Source organism: Mastomys coucha, unplaced genomic scaffold (assembly GCF_008632895.1).
Source record: "Mastomys coucha isolate ucsf_1 unplaced genomic scaffold, UCSF_Mcou_1 pScaffold13, whole genome shotgun sequence".
Taxonomy (NCBI): domain Eukaryota; kingdom Metazoa; phylum Chordata; class Mammalia; order Rodentia; family Muridae; genus Mastomys; species Mastomys coucha.
The window spans coordinates 59,063,137-59,079,672 of NW_022196895.1; the positions used below are offsets into that span (position 1 = coordinate 59,063,137).

At 42.0% G+C, this 16,536-nt stretch overlaps 1 protein-coding gene across 8 annotated transcripts in view; it reads right to left on the bottom strand.

Moving 5' to 3' along the window:
- Piezo2 (piezo type mechanosensitive ion channel component 2) overlaps nt 1-16,536 on the bottom strand; it is a 388,432-nt gene that overhangs the window by 230,803 nt on the left and 141,093 nt on the right. For 7 of the 8 annotated variants that reach the window (XM_031365853.1, XM_031365850.1, XM_031365855.1 and 4 more), the window contains exon 3: nt 3,128-3,253. In XM_031365853.1, coding sequence (XP_031221713.1) covers nt 3,128-3,253 — 126 coding nt within the window. Of the gene's footprint in view, nt 1-3,127; nt 3,254-5,249; nt 5,268-16,536 lie in introns of those variants that run through there. The other variant, XM_031365856.1, reaches the window with a different exon arrangement.

Here is a 16,536-nt window from a genome sequence, read left to right on the forward strand (position 1 = left end):
AAAAGAAAGAAACCTCTTCTCTGCTTCCAGTTAATATTCATAGGACTCCAGAGGAGGAGGGCTTTCAAGGGCTCAATGTTTATAAATGCTACTGTTGTCCCCCAAACACATGTCTTGGATTCCTAAGAGAAGTAGGGGGATTTTACCATGATGGGGTGAGGGCATGGGTTTAAAATAGAGAAACAAGTCATTAAGAAAACAGAATTAAAACACAGAAGCAAGCCCTTGGTGGTCTTGGATTGGAATACCATTTGATGGAGACATTTTCTTCTCCTTTACAAACATCTTGAAGTCAGGGGATAAGTTCACCATGTGTGAGATTGGTGATCAAGAGGGAATTTGTCTTCTTATTTAAGATTTAGATGTTTAGAACTGGAGAGAGAGCTTAGTGGTTAAGAGCCCAGGCTGCTCTTCTAGAGAACCTGGGTTCGAGTCCCAGCACCCACATGGTAGCTCACAAGTGTCTGTGACTCCAGTTCCAGGAAATCTAACACCCTCACACAGAAATACATGCAGGCAAAACACCATGTACCGAAAATGAATGAATTAGTTAGTTAGTTAATTAAAAAGGGTCAGGCATGGTGGCACACATCTTCAATCCTAGCACTGAGGAGACAGAGGTAGGTGGATTTTTGTGAGTTTGAGGCCAGCCTAGTCCAAGGAGCAAATTCCAGGACAGCCAGGGCTGTCTTGGAAAAAAAATGATGATGATGATGATGATGATTTTTGATGTTTAAATCAAAGGTTAAATCAATCCCTGGTTTTGCTATATGAAATTAAACAGGCTTTGTGTTTGCAGCCCTGACAAGTGAAATCGTCACCCCATCTACTAGACAAGCCATCACATCAAAATGTAAAGCCGACTCTTAAATAAAAAGCCAGTATCCCCATTACCCGGCCTCCCTGCACTTTCAGGAGTTTCTATAATTTGACCATTAAACATTCTCTAGGCTTTCACTTCATCCATGTTGACCCTGGACTCTAAACGAGCTGCAAAGCTCTGAAGTATGCGTGTCTCTTTTATCCCTATTCAAGAATGTATTAATATTAATGTTACACAGGAAACTGAACCAACACAAACCTACAGCACCTGATGAGCCAGCCCTGGCCCAGGAAGCAGCAAGATTTTTCAGAAGAAATTTATGACGTCTATAAATTCACCTTCAAGGTGCCTATGGCTGGAAGGAAATCACTCTGGTTTTAAAAAACTCAGTCTTACCTAAGCCCTTTCCTATTGGTTACTTCATCAAAAACACTGGAACTTCCAAATGGAATCTTGACTTTGTTCCAAATAAGCTTCAAGTCGGAGTTTTAGTTTCGTTGGAACTAAAGTTTGATATTATGATTTCCATTTGTTGATTCATGCAAAGAGGAGTTTCATCTGGGACCATGAAGGAAAGGGAAGTCTTTAGACTTTGATGTGCAGGTTATAGTGCAATGTGACTTACATGATAATATAAAATGCTTCTGATGAGCATGGGAATAGCCTGGTGTTGAGAACCCAAATATTTAGGAAGTGCTGTGAGGGGCAGCTCTAACCCACAGGAAGGAGGAAGGGAAAGAGGCCAGCCCTGACAGCAGCAAGGTCTCTTCTCCTAAACCCTGGGAAACAGAGGCATGAGTAGATGTCATTATAGCCTCTGCCTTGAAGCATCGTTGCCAAGAAAGAAGAGCCAAAACAGAACTAACGTGTGTGTGTGTGTGTGTGTGTGTGTGTGTGTGTGTGTGTGTGTATGTGTGTGTGTACTTAAGTTGTCCACCCATACTTCATGAAAGAACATACTTAGAGTAAACATGTTTATAAATGTAAAGAGAAAGTTATATCATCATTTCATGTTGCATTTTGAATCTTTGTAGAATTACAGGAAAGCAATATAGAGTTGAACACAGAGTTCAAAAAGACAATGAATTTCATTGCCTAAGCTGATGTACCTGATGGATCCTCTATATCTCCAGCAACGTGACAGTATTTGTGAAAGGACAGTGGGGGATTCCTCTCCATGGTATGGCATGTGTTTAAGGATGAAGACTGTTTGAAACAAGCATTCTGAATAACGGCAACAACTTTTGAATATGCTAAAAAAAAAAAAAAAAAACCTCTGCATTGTATATTTAAGTTGGGTAGATTTTTTTGATGTATATATTACATACTAGTTTAAAGAAAAACATCAACATCTTAAAATATAGATTTAAAATAAAACTATAATTTGGGCAGGGATTGCTACTAAAGGAATTTTGAACCTAATAAATCCTTAGTTCTGTACATGTCTAAACGCTGTCCATGAAGGTTAATGAATAATTTATGACTGTAAAATTCATCACAGAGTCCTACACTGTATTTGAGTGAACGCCCTTTGATGCACGAAGAATTCTGATCTTTTTTATTTTATAAGGAAGGCAATGTTTACTTCCCCTTATACTTGAGATCATGAAAGTTCAGGAAATTTCAAAGCCACAAACGGGCTCCCCAAAGAAAAACTGACAAGTCAAAACTGTTATTATAGTCTATTTCAAATATCTCAGAGTCTTTTAGTTTTAACCAAAAACACATGGATTGGAATCCACCTTCTTAAAATGCTTATTTTTTCAAGAGACAAAAACACAATCTACTGAAATCGAAGTATGATTTACTGTGGGAAGATAATAGCTAAGCAAAGAGTAAACCTATTGGTATTTCAGATCATAAGTTCATGCTCTGAGTAAGACATCTGCCTCCTCACAGGTACCAACTGAAAAACTCCCAGGTTGAAAATAAATGGTCTGCAATATGTCTTTCCCCATACATGTTAAAAACTCTGCACTGAGCGTGTCACGATCCATGTACTCTTGCTATCTGTGCTCTCACAGATTGGAGGTCCTTGTCTTACACATCAGACCATTGGTTATGTTTCACAATCAGATAGGATCCCAATATCTAACAGAAGTTGGGGATCCATTGTTTGGCTCATGCCCTCCTTTTCCATGGCAAATCCTACATATAGATATACACGCAGATATCCTAGGTTATTGAATGACCAAAATTGCAATGGATTCCGTAGGACCATCATGTGACAGATTCGTATGGTGTGCGACAACAGGCGGTCTCATTACAAGCACGCGTGAGGGGAGGCACAAGGCTGGTACTTACAGTTGTAAGCGGGTGCGATGCGGTGCTGAGCTTCCAGGCTGGCCAGTGTGATGTGGAAAATGATGTGAAGCAGCAGAAATGAGAGGCTGGTGATGCACAGGGACTGTAGCAACCGCCCTGTGTGTCCTGGGGAGGAAGGACCAGAGTGTGGTGAGGGAATGTTCACATTGCCACCCAAAAGGGAGCCCCAAGACTGGCTCAAAAGCCAGGCAATGTCATTCTTCTTTTAATTATAAACCTACAGACCAACGACATCTTATTTCCTTTGCAATGTTACATAATTGGCCTTACCCATTAAAATTCACTACAAAGGAAATCCTGCTTCCTTGTTTATTATAGGGCATATTATGATGGATTACAAACAAATGCTGACTCAGAAAACATTTTCTATACACTGTATAGAAAAACACTACCAGCATAGAATGGATGCATAACCCTGTCCTTAAAAAAGTTTAAGGAAGAAAAAAGTAAGAAGAAAATAGCCGAAAACGTTTTACGAAGTTATAAGTTCTATTTAAAAATTAAGTAGGGATAAAGAAGAAAACTATAAATCAATTTCACTTGTGGACATGGACATAAATTATAATTATAATTCTATTTATCAAAATTTACTATACAGGAAGAAATGTGTTTAAAATGAAAAATGCATGCAAAATTCCCATACTAATCGACTCATAACAGCTTTCTTGATACTATAAAAGGAGCATTTTATAATGTTCAACATCACAAAAGCATTAATTATTTCAAAGAAATAGCTAAGAAAACTAAGAATGCAAGAAACCATCTTTAAATGCTGAATAAGTCTTGACTGTGTAAGCATCTGTTTATGGTGGGCTTTTAGACATCAACCCATGGATGACAGAGAGTGAGCAAGAAATCCAAATGCCATCACCACAGGGCCTGGCAGTGTCATGAAGGAAGAAAGGAAAAGTCTGAGTGACACAGATTACATGCTAATAGTATGCTCAAAGGGATTGCTTTCCAGATGATGGGTGTCTGTACAGAAGGCCAAGCCAAGCCTACAGACCAACTGTGAAAGCAAATATGAAAATTCGGTCAGGGATTCAGATGCAAGATCATCCTACAAAAATTGATATACCACACTACATCAGCAACTGCAAGGTACAAAGTCAGAAACAGTTAGTTACCATTCAAAGATGTTTTGTAATGATTTTTGTAAACATGACAACTCGGCCCAGATGGAGTACACACACAGTCATTTGGTCAAACTCTAATCTAGGTCCTGATGAGAGGTTACAAAGTCACAAAGTGCAAAGTAAACCAAGGCTAACTCAGAGGACTGCTTTCTATCACTCGGACATCACTATCCCAACAGAAGGCATGTACAGAAATGCTCCCTGCAGAGAGGAGCTTCAGTCTGAAGGCTGCCCACCACTTCTCTTTAGTGACCTACACTAAAGACTGAGGACTTTGTCAGCCAGTTTATACACACAAGTCTGTAAGCCAATTCCTTGAAATAAGTCAAATGCAGGAAAACATGTGAGTCACATGTTTATAGATTTCCCATGGCATGACTACTTTTTGATTGAATCTTGGCCAATAAAAAGTATTTTAAAATTATCATAAAAGAATGCATAAGGCTTGTATGGGAGTATAAAAATTATATGAATGAATAAAAAGATAAGCTATATTCACAAAATAGTATATGATAAAGATACAAATGAAATTTCAAATAAAATACCAGAAATAAACCCAAAAGTTTCAAAAACCACATTTCAAAATATATAAGAAAGGATGTTTTGAGGTTTTCAATAAATATTTTGAATGCATATTTAAAAGTAAAATCATATCACCTGCAACATGAGTAAAGTGCCTCTCCGATACCTAACCAAGCTTAGTGCCAGGAAAGAATAGATTGTACTTTCTCCCTCTGGAAAAACTGAGAAAGGTAGTGAGTGCCCAGTTTCCTTAGTCCTATGGGATTCTAGTCCAGACAATTCAGTTCTGTCTCACCTCATCAAGAAACACTGAAGGAACAGGCCAATGGAAACTAACCAAAACCAGGTAAGGATGAGGAAAAGCAGAGAGAGTGCTCTTCAGCTCAACTGTGCCAGCTATGGGCTCAAATAACAAACCTACCAACGCTACTAAAGAGACATACCAGGACTCCTGCCATGTCTTTCACCCGCGTATGCCTACAGTCAGCTGATGGCTTCCCTGAGTTGCCCATTCTCCCTTCTGTAGACAGTTTCCTGTACCTCCTTAGGCATGGCCTGCACCCGCTCCTACGAGAAGCATGCAGACCTCAGTAACAGGTACATATCTCAGCAACTACTCTCTCCTGGTTAGGGATCAGGAGTGAAATTTTGAGTATGCAGGGACTCTGCAATATGAAAATGCATGAAAGGCTCTCAGTTGCAAACCTGGCTGAGGGGCAGAGACAGCATGAGAATCTAAAGAAGGGACGAGTAGAGAGAGGAAGTAGAGAGAGGAAGTAGAGAGAGGAAGGCCTCCCACAGCAAAGGTTACAAGACTTGCACTGTAGAACAAGTTCACTCTCCCAAAGTGTTTCTTGTTGGGGTTTGATTTCCTTTAAACATGTCCATGAAGCCTTGGGGGAGGTGACTATTGCCTGGAGTGCTAAAAAAATAGGCTTCAAAGAACATAAATAATCAAGGAACACAACCAAACAACCAAACTCCAGTGGCAGACAACAAAGGCAAGAAGATTCAATTCACAGACCACATGAAGCTCAAGAAGAAGGAAAACCAAAGTGTGGATACATTGGTCCTTCTTAGAAGAGGGAACAAAATACCCATGGGAGGAGATACAGAGACAAAATGTGGAGCAGAGACTGAAGGAAAGGCCATTCAGAGACTGCTCCACATGGGAATCCATCCAATATGCACTCACCAAATCCAGACACTATTGTGGATGCCAACAAGTACTTGCTGACAGGAGACTGATATAGCTGTCTCCTGAGAGGCTCTACCAGTGACTAACAAATACAGAGGAGTATGTTCTCAGCTAACCATTGGCCTGATCACAGGATACCCAATGGAGGAGCTAGAGAAAGGTCCCAAGGAGCTGAAGGGGTTTGCAGTCCCATAGGAGGAACAACAATATGAGCTAACGAGTACCCCCCAGAGCTCCCAGAGACTAAACCACTAACCAAAGAGTACACATGGAGGGACCCATGGCTCCAGCCGCATATGTAGCAGAGGATGGCCTTGTAGGTCATCAATAGAAGGAGAGGCCTTTAGTCCTGGCCTTTGGCTCTATGCCCTAGTGTAGGGGAATGCCAGGACAGGGAAGTGGGAGTGGGTAGGTGGGTGATCAGGGGGAGGGGGAGGGCATAGGGGTTTTTTAGAGGGGAAACCAGGAAAGGGGAAAATATTTGAAATATAAATAAAGAAAATATCTAATTAAAAAAAAAAGAAAGTCCTTATCAAAGAAAGTAAAAATACCAAGTCAAAGGTCAATGAACTACAAGAAAACAGAATGAAAACTAAATGAAATCAGCCTGCTTTCTGTACAGAGGACATGCTTGTGGACTTACTCATACTTGTGGACAAAGATGTAAGCTCTCCTATACTGCTCCAGCCCCATGCCTGCCTGCCATGCTCCCCACCATGATGGTCATGACCTTGAACCTTCTGGAACCGTGAGCCCTAAATTAAAAATTTTCTTTTATAAGTTGCTTTGGTTATGGTATTTTGTATCCCAAATTGTCAAAACATTTAAACAAACAAAAGAAACTTATTCTAAGTATGACCGTTTCATTTTCAGACTCAATTTAATCCTAGGGAGAAACTACATTCAAGGTCCCAGGCCCTGGAGGAGCTAGAATATCCTTAGAGCTGTAGGGCTCCTGCTGTGAACAGTTATCTGGGTGCAGACATCTCAGGGACAACTTCTCCATCTTGTTGGCAGGGTCCAACAAGTTCATGTTCCCAGACCTAAGAGAGAACACCTATCCCACTTCTCCAAATGTTTTCTTAATTGACTGTTAACTGTAAAGAATATAGAAATTGCTGTCATCTAAACCAAGGAGCATACGTTGTAAAAATATATAACCAATTGCCTGTTATGCCCTAATTAACCACACGTAGCTGGCCTGATCCTTTGTCCCTTTATCACTCTGAGCTCCAGACCTAATGTCTAGGAGAATGAATTAAGGACCTCAAAGCCAAGTGTCCTGGATACAGCCCAGTCTCCAATGGGTACTCCCTTGCTTAACCCATAATGTCAAAGAACAACTGGACAACATGGCAGCTCCCCCCGCCCCCCAGTTTCCCACCTACTTTGTGTTTCCATTCTTTAAAAATGTTGTACAACCTCCCTTTGGGGAGTTAGTTCGGATGCTGAACTGGCCTCCCCTCCCACCCCCCGAGTGCTCAACAAAGTTTTCATTTCTATGCTTCTGTATCTGAAGTGAGCTTTCTCGGTTTCCACCCCAAACCCAATGAAATAACAAGAGCAGCAGTGGGAAAGCAGAAAGAGCAAAACAGCTTCTCATCCACGGGCCCCTCTAGGAGATGGATGGCATCAGAAGACTTTCTCATTGGAAACCCAGAAGCCAGGGGCCACTGGATCAATACATTCAAATCGCTGGTGGAAAACTGTGGGCCAAGAGCATTACGTGCCAGAAAAAGGTGAGGCTAGAGCAGTAAAGAAAGACAAAGAGTTCTCCAGATTACCAAAAGTTGAGGGACTGCAAAGACCTGCCATTCGTGAAATGCTAATGTTGCCTCTTCCCAAGGAATGGAAAGATACTGGCCTTGTTTTCCTTGAAAACAAGGGGGAATCCACAGAACTCACTGGCATAGATGGGAACACAGCCAAATCGAGGATACTTGTAATGTTGTCTGTGATGGTGTGTAAGTTAAATTTAACTCCCATTATTAATATATAAAATTAAAAATAGAAAAATTTAGAAGTATAGGTGCAAAAATGAACTAAAAGTACATCAGTTTGTAAAGGCACAAATCGTGACAATAATATGGGATGGAATATGGAGTCTAAGTATAGCTTTCCTATGTGATTGAAATAAAATTGTGATTAATATATAGCCAACTATTTTAAGTGTAAGATACTTTATATAGCTTTCATGGTAGTCACAAAACAAAAGCAGGCCTGAAGAGATGGCTCTGTGGTTAAGAGCACTTCCTGCTCTTTCACAGGAACCAGGTTCTTCTCTTTCAGTGGACCCAGGTTCATTTCCCAGCACCCACATGGTGATTCGCAACCATCTCTAACTACAGTTCTAGGTGATCCGATATGCTCTTCTGACTTCCTCAGACACAAGGCATGCATGTGGTCCTATGCAAGCAATACATGAATATCCATAATAAAAGTAAATGGATAACTCAAAATGGATAGACCTAAAGGAAATAGAAACAAACCACCACCACCAACAACAAAGAAGTCAAAGCCAATAGCAGATACAATCAAGCATCAGAGTTCACTTAAAATATTGAGCCATCACCAACTGGGTGTTTCTTACAACTGTAGTCAACAAACTTGTACTGAAGCAAGACACTGATCAGAGCCCAGAAGGACATTGTAATTCTTGTGCCCTCTTCCCTCCTGCATTCTTCTCCTCGGGGACTGTGTGACCTTGTCTGAGGAGCATGGCACTCTGCTGAAGCACACCTGGGCATGGGGCGGGGCCAGTTCTCAGATAACAGCCATCCATTGGACTGAGCACAGAGTCCCCAATGAAGGAGCTAGAGAAAGGACCCAAGAAGCTGATGGGGTTTGCAGCCCCATAGGAGGAACAACAATATGAACTAACTGGTACCCCCAGAGCTCCCAGGGACTAAACCACCAACCAAAGAGTACGCATGGTGGGACTCATGGCTCCAGCTGCTTATGTAGCAGAGGATGGCCTAGTCGGTTATCAGAGGGAGGAGAAGCCCTTGGTCCTGTGAAGGTCCTATGCCCCAGTGAAGGGGAATACCAGGACAGGGAAGTGGGATAGAATGAGTTGGTGAGCAGGCAGAGGGAGGAGGGAACAGGTTTTTTTGTTGTTGTTTTCTTTTTTTGAGGGGAAACCAGGAAAGGTAGATAAAGAAAATATCTTAAAAAAAAAAAAAAAAAAAAAAAAGAGGGAACTGCCATTAAAAAGACACTTTAAGGTCCGCATCATCATAAATAAAGGCAACCAAATACAGGTCTTCTATTGTGATTCTAAATGCATCAGCTTTATGTTTTTGAACTCTTGGGCCAACACAGTGTGGAAATGTGACTAGCCACGAAAGTAAAAACTCAGCTAAAGGAAACTGAATTTGATTAGCCCTGAGATAACCAAGAGCTCAGAATCTATAGAGGCAGAAGTCAGAGGGAAATAGCTGTTGGCTCGTACCACTGTCATCTGGATTGTTCTTTACTGTAGAGAACTAAGGACCGACACAGCAAATGGCTCTTCTTATATGCATTATTAATTGAGGTAAATTTCTCACAAGAGATTCGGCGGCATTCAGCACATTCACAATGTTGTGCAAATGGCTTTTCCATTGACTTCAATTTACACATTCATCAGAGAGGCACATGTAGCAGAAAAAAAGCTTCACAATATGAATTGGGAGAGAATATAATTCAGTTCCCAATAGTTCAAATACTCATCTTATTTGTGATGTTAGACGGAAGTGTCTAGCCCCTTCCCATTAAGCATAATGTTTGCTGTGGGCTCCTATACACTCCTTTAATCTTAATATAAAAACTCATTTGTATTTCTAGTTCTCAGAGTATGTTTTTGACAAATTCTACCACCATATGAGTTGAAATGATAGTTTTTTTGTAGTATGAACTGCACACTACAGGTTTTTATTCAATTTTTCTTATATATGTTTGGGCATTCTACAATTGATTTGGACAAGAAGGTACCTAAAATCTGGAATTATCTGATATAGCAACTCACAGTAACATGGGGAAATGGGGCAAATATATAAGGACAAGTGACAGATGTGACGTCAAGAAAATTTTGCCGGGTGGTGGTGGCGCATGCCTTTAATCCCAGCACTTGGGAGGCAGAGGCAGGTGGATTTCTGAATTCAAGGCCAGCCTGGTCTACAAAGTGAGTTCCAGGACAGCCAGAGCTATACAGAGAAACCCTGTCTCGAAGAACAAAAAAAAGGAAAGAAAGAAAGAAAGAAAGAAAGAAAGAAAGAAAGAAAGAAAGAAAGAAAAAAAGGAAAAAAAAAGAAAATTTCCAGGGGCTGGTGAGATGGCTCAACAGGTAAGAGTACCAACTGCTCTTCCGAAGGTCCTGAGTTCAAATCCCAGCAACCACATAGTGGCCCACAATCGCCTGTAATGAGATCTGACGCCCTCTTCTGGTGTGCCTGAAGACAGCTAGAGTGTACTTATTTATATAATATAATAAATAAATCTTTGGGCTCAGAGCGAGCAGGGACTGAGTGAGTGTGTGTGGGGGGGTCTACCAAAGTGAGTGGGGTTGACTGGAGTGAGCAGAGATCCTAAAAATTCAATTCCCAACAACCAGATGAAGGCTTACGCCTATCTGTACAGCGACAGTGAGTACTTACATACATAAAATAAATAAATAAGTCTTTAAAAAAAAAAAGAAAAGAAAATTTCCAAAAGCAACCATGCCCTCAGAGAGGCAAACTCAGTAACCCATGGCTAGACAGCATACTCTGTATGCACGCTGCTTCCCCAACCATCTGGATGCCAAAGAAGAAATTCAAAGCCAACAAAGGAGCTACGCAGCTAACAGGGAGAGTGGAGTCTTTCTAAATAAATCATATCTTGAGTTTTAAACAGGGTTTTTGTTTATTGATATTAAATTTTCTAAAATGAAGATCTTAAATAAAAATAAAAAACTCAAGACTATTGTCTTGTCATAGAGTCCATATAGGAAGTAGGTCTTTAAAACCACTTTCTGATTAGTTTTAAGGCTCACCCATGAGATGAGAGCCCTATCTGATACTGCTAAAGTGGCCAAGAACCTGAGGCAAAAGAGAACATGAGCCTAGGGGCAAACCTACGACTACCACTGTGCTAAAGGAACACAACAATAAGATGATTCCAAATGACATACTGCCACACCCATAGATCAGTATATCTTTCAATCCTTATGAGAGAAGTTTCCTCTTCTCATAGGCGGGAGCTAACACAGAGAATCATAGCTGAACAGATGTGCAGAGAGTGAGGGGACTTAGAAGCACTCGGGCCTAGGTGGGAAATCTTCACCAAATCTTTCCCCTCAGGGCTTGGCGGCCTGTGTGGAAGAGGAAGAAGAAAGAATTTAAGAGCCAGAGATGGTGGCTGGCTCCAGGGAAACAGTGTCTTCCAGGTGTAACAGGACTGGTGCACACATGAATTCACAGAAACTATGGTAGCATGAACAAGAGCTGCACAGGTTTAAGCCAGGGGTGATCCCAGTACTGAGATGGCTAAGTGGACACAAGCTCTTACCCCTTAAAATGAAGCTTTTTGCAGGTTTTCTCTTTGTTTGTTTGCTTGTTTGTTTTGATTTTTTTTAGTTTTTTTGGTTTTTTGTTTTTGTTTGTTTGTTTGTTGGTTGGTTGGTCTTATTGGTCTTTTGCTTGTCTATTTTGGTTTTCATTTGAGGGTATAGAAGGAGTTGCAGAGACTAACTATGGTGCAGAGACTGAAGGAAGGACAAGCCAGCCTGATATAGTTGTCTCCTGAGATGCTTTGACAGTTCCCGACTAATACAGAAGTAGAGACTCACAGACATCCATTGGACTGAGTACAGGGTCTCCAATGAAGGAGTTAGAGAAAGGATCCAAGGAGCTGAAGGGTTTGCAGCCCCTTAGGATGAACAACAATATGAACTAACTAGTACCCTCAGAGCTCCCAGGGTCTCAACCACCAACCAAGGACTATACATAGTGGGACTGATTGTTATGGCAGCATGTGTATAGTAGAGGATTACAAAGTCGATCATCAATAGGAGGAGAGGTGCTTGGCCCTATGAAGGTTCTGTGCCCTAGTGTAGAGGAATGCCAGGGCCAATAAGTGGGAGAGGGTGGGGTGGTAAGCAGGGATGGAGAAGGCAATAGGGGTGTGTTCTTGTTGTTTTTGTTTGTTTGTTTGTTTGTTGGAGGGGAAACTGGGAAAGGAGAAATCATATGACATGTAAATAAAGAAAATATAAATAATATAAATATAAAGTAAATAAAAAAACACGAAAAATGTGTTGACACAAAATTGCAAGTTTTCCATAAGCTGGAAATGAAGTTGGGTATAGATAGCTATCAGCTGGAAGAAGATGCCTCAAACTGAGCAGCCAAGTTTCTAGGTTAAGCACATGAAACTGTCAGCAGTTCAAATGATGGCTGCTTCATTAGCAGCAAGCTAATAGAAATGGAGGGCGACACTCACCACTCCCCTCCATCTTCATCCTCATGCTGGGACCATCCTTCAGCACACATCCAAACCTTTTTTGATGAAGACAGTGATTCATAGGACAGATGTCTACAATGCAGGAGTGACCAGAAGAAGGGGTGACAGTCTCATTTCTCCTGTACTTTCCACTTTCCTGAGAGGTCAGCGTTTCCACTGAAACCCAGCCATGGAATCCCCGCTACGTCCAGATCTCAGTTCTTTCTAACACCAGCCCAGTACAGACTCTCAATTTTATTTGATTAGCATGTGATCAGAGAAAAAAAGTAGGTTGTTCCCTTCCCCTCCTCTCCTTTTATGTCATTGTTTAATAACTTATAGGACATATTTTATTGTATATATATGTGTGTGTGTGTGTTCTGCCTGCATATATGTATGTGCAGCCCATGTATGCCTGATTCTCACAGAGGTTAAAAGAAGGTGCCATACCCTCTGGAACTGGAGTTCCCCTGGACTTACAGACATTGGTGAGTCATCATGTGGGTATGTGGAACTGAGCCTGTGTCCCCTGCAAGAACAAAATGCCTTAACCACTGAGCCATCTCTCCAAACTCTTAGTAACATTTGAAGTGTTAGAATTTCTTCCAAAACTTTTTGTTCAATGAAAGAGATGCGAGCGGTATCCGTGGTGCATAGGGGGTTAAGATCAAGGACCATGGGAAGGGAACCGAAGGCTGCAGCATCACGTTCCCACACCTCCCCTCCTTTAAACTGACCACTTGATTCTGCAACATCCTTCCTTGCAAAAAGACCCGAGTGGACTCTTCTGGCTCTTATAGTGAGTAAGTTTGGCAGGATTCTGACACGTAGGGATATGCCCCTATAATATGTCCTAGGTTGGGTTACCAGGAAACAGCACTGAGGCAGAGGTTTGACTTCGGGAGTTTCTGGTAGAACTCTATATCTCCTGCCACTGATCCACGGAAAAGCTGCCACTGGGCTGCATATAGTCCAACCTGTCACCCTGAGGCTGGGTGAGTGGTCACTGTCATCTTCATTCTTTGTGTCTCTGGCCCTGACATAGATGCAGTTGCCATCCAATACTGTGGGACAGAATGAACCCTGTAGGACACTCTGAGCCCAGGAAAAAGCAAATGTCAAAGCTATAGAAGCTGGAGCAGATCCCCGAGCTGCTTCTTTGAGAGTTGGATGCAGAACAGTCCTTAGAGAGGGTTTAGAACTGACACTAAGGGGGTGAGCTACTCCGTCCCAGCACTGACCAGAAAACTCACGTAGGCTGACCCGAGATAAGTGTGACTTAGGCAAGGCAGCTTCCTACAGGTAAAGGTTATGGGGGGTTGGGGGGAGCTCAGGTATGAACATGATGGGCCAGCCACTCCTGGATGGAGGACTAGATGTGGGCTTGTGCAGGGATATGGGTGTGGCACGGAACAGAACTACTGAGGCCTCCTGGTCTAGGCACAGATTGATCTCAGGAGCACGTGAGCATCCAAAGGCAGGGACTACCTTCAGCACACAATCACAAGCTTAGCAAAGACTTTGTCATTAATAGAGGACTTTTTATCCCTGACCCATCTACCTTACCATGATTTTCTGGTAGATATTTATATGTACCACTACTGACCCGTAAAACAAAAACTGATGGCATCTCTTGGCATATTTAATCCACACTTCTATCCAAAGACTGAGTGAGAGCATACTCTTGTCTTTGTTCTTTGTCTCTTTGGCCCTGGCAGAGATGCCACTGCCATTTGACACTGAGGGGCACACTTCTTACCTTTCGTCGTGTAGTTGACTGAGTTTGATTACACACGGACCTTTTCCAGGTGTCAGCTGCTGGGACAGTTGCTTTTCACAGCTCTCCCTGCTGGCCTATCTGTCACTGCTGTCACAGTTTGGAAAACTGTTTCTCAAAGGACCATGAGCTCAAGGTTCAATTGCCAGGGTGATGCTACTGGGAGACAATGGAACCCTTAGGGAAGTGGACCTCATAGAAGATAGTGATAACTTTAGAAATATGCCAATTGTAGAGCCTGCATAGAAATAAAAGAGATGAAGCTATTCAGTCCTGGGCTTCCAGCTTCCTAAATTGAGATCTACAAGCACACCGGTGGTGGTTTGACTAGGAATGGTCCCCATAGACTCATAGATTTGAATGCTTGGTCACCAGAGAGTGGTACTATTTGGAGGTGTGGCCTTGTTGGAGTGGGGTGGCTTTGTTGGAGGACGTGTGTCACTGGGGATGATTTTTTTGAGTTTTCAAGTGCACAAGCCAGGCCTAGTGTCTCTTTTTTCTCTTTCTGCTGCCTGCCTATCTAGATGTGGAACTCGCAGCTACTTTTTCAGCACCTTGTCTGCCTTTGTGCCACCATGCTTCCTACTATGACAATAATAGACTGAACCTATAAACCGTAAACCAGCCCCAATGAAATGTTTTCCTATGAGAGCTGCTGTGTCCATAGTGTCTTCTCACAGCCACGAAACTCTAAGACACCACTTGCTTTCCTTATACAACATCTAGCTTCTGACATTTCATTACAGTAAGGAAAAGTAGTCTAAGACAATTACTGAAATAAATTCAAGCTGAGTTTAATAACAATCATTTAGTAAACAATTTAATTAATTTAAAATATTTTCAATAATAAATTTAAAATAATTTAATAAATAATAACTTAATAATAATTTCACAGCCTAACCCATGACAAAACACTTCTTTATAAATAAAAGTATGGCATTCCATTAAAAGATGAGTCCCAGACATAAAAATATTTTCATTCCATTATTTAAGCAGATCATTATACAAACTAAGCCCCAGATTAGTTCATCCAAAATTCAGGACAGAGCAACAAAGATAAACTTAAAAATAGTACCTATGAGATATGGAGGGAAAATGAGAAAATTCTATCACACATTTGAGAATTCCAGGAAAGCAGCAAGAACAAGGGGGAAATGTTGATCTTCTAATTGTCTAGCCGGTAATTAGTTTATGGTATAAATAATTGCTTCGCCACTACTATGTGCTGGGCATCTTACCGTGATCCCTCCAGCATGAACTAATGCCATGCAATCTGTGCCCTGAGTCCACACTAGCAGAGCAGATGCTCCATGTACCAGAAAGACAGTAACTTTTAGAAACTGGATATGGCACTGTTACTTGAGTTGACCAAACCAAAACATAGATAGATACACAAGTGTGTGCAGGGTGACAGAGTCAAAGTTCACCACAGAGCTGGATATACTAGGTCCTTAGCTCTCAGGGCCAGAGGTGTTTCTGGCTTCGAGGGGAACTCACTCTATTGATGCAGCTCAATGCTGGGCTTGTACCATAAAGGTATCAGAGCTAATACATGAACGTATTGCTCGTGGTTGTTACTATAATTTGGATTCTGAATCTTGCTCAAAGACTTGCCGTAGAAGGCTTGTTCCTCAGCATAGAACTAATGGGAGGCTTTGAAGCATTTAAGTGGTAGGGCCCGAAGGTCATTAAGTCACTGGGTGGGTGGTCTTGAAGGCAGTAATGGGAACTCTGGGAAAGTAGTCATCGAAGGTAGACGGAGAAAGGGAACTGGGTAGGAGAGGAGGTGAGGAAGGGAACAGGGATGACAATCTAGCATGGGGAGTGATGCAAGAGAGGGCTGGGATGGGAAATGGAAATCAGCATGGGGGTCATCTCTGATGACTAGCTGGAGGCCTGGGGTGGGAGAGGATATGGGAAATGTACGGGGGTGACCTTAGCTGAGATTTCTACCAGAGGGGTCTAGAAAGCCTGAAGTGGCCAGCTTCTATAGCAAAGCAAGACTTTCAGAGGAGTGAGGGGGACATCAATCCACCCACAAAACATTCAAAATGTGCAGGGATGGAGATGGAGCAGAGGCTAAAGAAACAGCCATCCCTGACTGTCCCAACTGGAGACCATCCTATGGGAGACAGCCAAGCCCTGACCCTATTAAAGATACTCTGCTGTGCTTGCAGACAGGAGCCTAGCATAACTGTGTCCTGAGAGGCTTCATGCAGCAGCCGATGGACGCAGATGCAGAGACCCACAGCCAAACATCAGGCTGAGCCTGTAGAATCTTGTGGAAGAGCGGGGG